This window comes from Suillus discolor (genome assembly GCF_016758755.1).
Source record: "Suillus discolor strain FC423 chromosome Unknown F5147scaffold_597, whole genome shotgun sequence".
Lineage (NCBI taxonomy): Eukaryota > Fungi > Basidiomycota > Agaricomycetes > Boletales > Suillaceae > Suillus > Suillus discolor.
The window spans coordinates 1-3,089 of NW_024541844.1; the positions used below are offsets into that span (position 1 = coordinate 1).

The 3,089-nt window shown below is 45.5% G+C and overlaps 1 protein-coding gene across 1 annotated transcript; it reads right to left on the bottom strand.

Moving 5' to 3' along the window:
- Positions 1-520: 520 nt before the first annotated feature.
- On the bottom strand, positions 521-1,116 carry F5147DRAFT_739357 (uncharacterized protein; the record flags this gene model as incomplete). The annotated part of the gene is given in 3 exon segments (XM_041439450.1): positions 521-898; positions 917-998; positions 1,051-1,116. Coding segments are annotated over 3 exon segments (447 nt in total), but the record flags the coding sequence as incomplete, so codon positions are not given.
- Positions 1,117-3,089: the final 1,973 nt, after the last annotated feature.

Below are 3,089 nucleotides of genomic sequence, written 5' to 3' on the forward strand. Positions count from 1 at the left end.
GTCGGCCGTCTTTGAAGAACGCGAGTGCCTCCACTGAGCTCGTATGCCCGCACCGTTTCTATTAGTTCAGGCTGGGTTGTCTGCGCCGGGGGCTGGCGCCTTCTCACAGTAAGATAGACTTTTTTTGCTACATCGCGCAATCCTAGCATATCGCTAACACGGGATAAACGGTCAGTAGCATATGAAGTTGATGAGGAGCGTTACCGTAGTCATCGATCGAGTAGAGTTGGATTCAACCCATTTATAAGACACTCAGGCTGTCTCGGTTCCGGTTCCACACTTACCACGCTGCCACTGCACATCGTGCTGCCACTCTTCAACTGCCCAAATATATTAATCCCTTCATTCTGTTCACAGTAAATCCCTGATTATGCTTGGTACCTAGATGCATTTTAAATACTAACCAATCCATGAAAAGTACAGGGTAGTGTACGGTCAATTTGGAACTGTCCGAGATTCACAGGGTAAATTACAATGCGCCCAGAGGCCTTCAAATTCACCACTGTGATTACCGTAATTAACATGTCTGCAAATTAACGCTATTTTACAGGTGAATCAGGTCAAATGTACGGTGAATTACGGTGAATTAGGTGAGTTATTCAACTTTCCACTCGTCCCAAGCAGAAGGGTCGGGGACAGACGGAGACAAGGTTTTTTGCGGCCTTCTTTGTTGGTGCGGAACCCAGCTGTAAAGGTTGTTTTCCGACTGAATCAAGCAGTTCACGTAGGTAGGGTGCATGCAAATCAATACCGCTGGACGCTGCAAGCACGAACGAATCCTTTTCCGCTGTCCTAAACTCTGAAAGAGCAGCTGGACCGTCCAACCAATCTGCGCCATCATCAAACTCTTCTGAGTCCGAGTCCAAGTCCACTTTCCTTGCTTCAGGTGGAGGAGGCATTCGACCAGCGGGAGGCAAATCTTCAGCAGAACGCTTGCCAAGGATAGTGGATTCCATATCACGCCACTTGACGAGAGGTTTGTATGGTGTTTTTAGTTTCTGTGTAGTCAGTATGAGACTGAGAACTTAACACGCGAAAAATGTTACTCACATTAGAATCAAAACGATGCCATTGTCGGATTTTAATATGATCTTGAAGAGTACCGATTTCCTGCCTACTTCGACGCGGAGAGTTGAGCCAATTAATCGTTGACATGGTGCGTTTGGCAAACTCCAAATTCACCCAAATTTACACCCCCAAAATGCCCTTCTGAGATTCACATGCTGATTAACGCTAATTTACAGGTGTAAATTTACGCCTGTAAATTTACACCCCTCTATTTGACCGCACACTAGTACAGGGTGTTGCCATATAGTGCTGGAAGGGAAGGAAGAACGAGAAGAAACTCTCGTTCATTGGATTATCACTGATGAAAAGAGCGGCCTGACTCTGGTTCAGGATTAGCAGACCTTCACAACCTTTAATCATAACACTTCCGTTTGTCGTCTTATTCCTTGTTTTGCCAATAGTTCGAGAATGCCAAATACTCTTATGCATCGCCCCCTATTGTGTCGTCAACCAATAACTCACTCGACACCGACCAGAATTGACATCTCCTAGAGGCACAGATGGAGGTGCCTTACTTCAGCTCCTTGCGCAGCTCGTACAAGAACACCAAGACTTCGGACAGGCTATAAATATCTCAGATTTTGAACCCACCCACAGCTGCAGCACCTCCTTAAGGTACTGACAAATCCACCGCACAAGCCAAAGCATATCAGATCTATATATCAAAATAAATTGTATATGCGCCATACAACACAACTTCTCTTGAAAAGGGATTGTGCACGGATAACAGCTCTACATCCTCGATTTGTTGAAGTCTAATTGCTCAGCCAACAATCTTGAGAACCACTGTATTCTGTGTATCACGCTTTCTCTTCATCCCTGCTGCTCGAGTTCGACGGTCAATCGCAAACAATTTCCTGAGACTACTTTACACAACTACCTTCAATGGCCGCCAAGGTCTTCACGTTCTTTCGCACAGTTCTAGATCTCGGAAGTGATTTGTCGTGTGTATACTGCATTATCCCATGTGTGCTTATCTTCAGGAGTAAATAAGGAGAAAGATTGCGCAAATATAGGTACGAATATCTGCTTTTGTAATGGAATGACACAAGTGTGCCAATAAAAAGAAACGACCGAAGGTCATCGCATGTTTCCAATCATCTAGCACGAGTGAATAACCGGCCTCGATAGAATCCAATGGAACAACTAGTTCACGTGTCCCCGCCAGCTATGGATGGGCTCCCATTTATTCTTCGGTGGTATATAACCAGGCGCATCACCATGAATATCAAACTTCCGACAAGGGAGACCAACTGGATGTAAACTTTAGCATAGGGCTCGCGCAAGCACAGAGACAATGTGGGCTACTCACCCCACTGAAGAGTGACGCTAGCCACCACTTATATTGAGAACCGAGCAAAGCACCTGATATTGGGCCGCCTGAAAATATTGGTTCAATGGCAGGTAAAAACCGGAAAGCAACTACTCACCAAGTAATCCACCAAAGGCTGACCATTCGCGCTCTGTCAGGAGTTTCGAGACAGAGCTAGATGATACGTACCAGTGAAGGTAAAACATATGCCCATTCGTGCTCTGCATTTATGAGGGTCAGCATCACCAGAATGCAAATGTAAAAGAAGCCAACCCTAGCTCAGATAAATCAGGCGTCAAGACAGTCACCAATGGGACTATCAGCGCGATGACTTGGAAAGTCAGCGCCAGGAATTACACAAGCTGCAGCGTGACACATACAAACTCCAGAAAAGTAGCCATATGCAAGTCCTAAGACGACCACACTGGTCATGTCCCTCAGAGCTATCATGGATATTATGATGGCACTGCATGCGACAGTGGATGCGATCGTGGAGTTCAACACCCCCATATATGCCGCAATTGTTCCTGTCATGCAGCGTCCGATAAAACAGGCTGCATTCATTATCACAAGCTAAAGCAAGTTGAGGATTGATAATAAAGAGGATAATCCTGGGCGTACGGAGTAGAACGAGAAATTGATGTCAAGTCCATGTTTGGTAGAGTCCAGTTGCAAGTAAAACAGAGGGAAGTAAAACCCAATCTGAAAT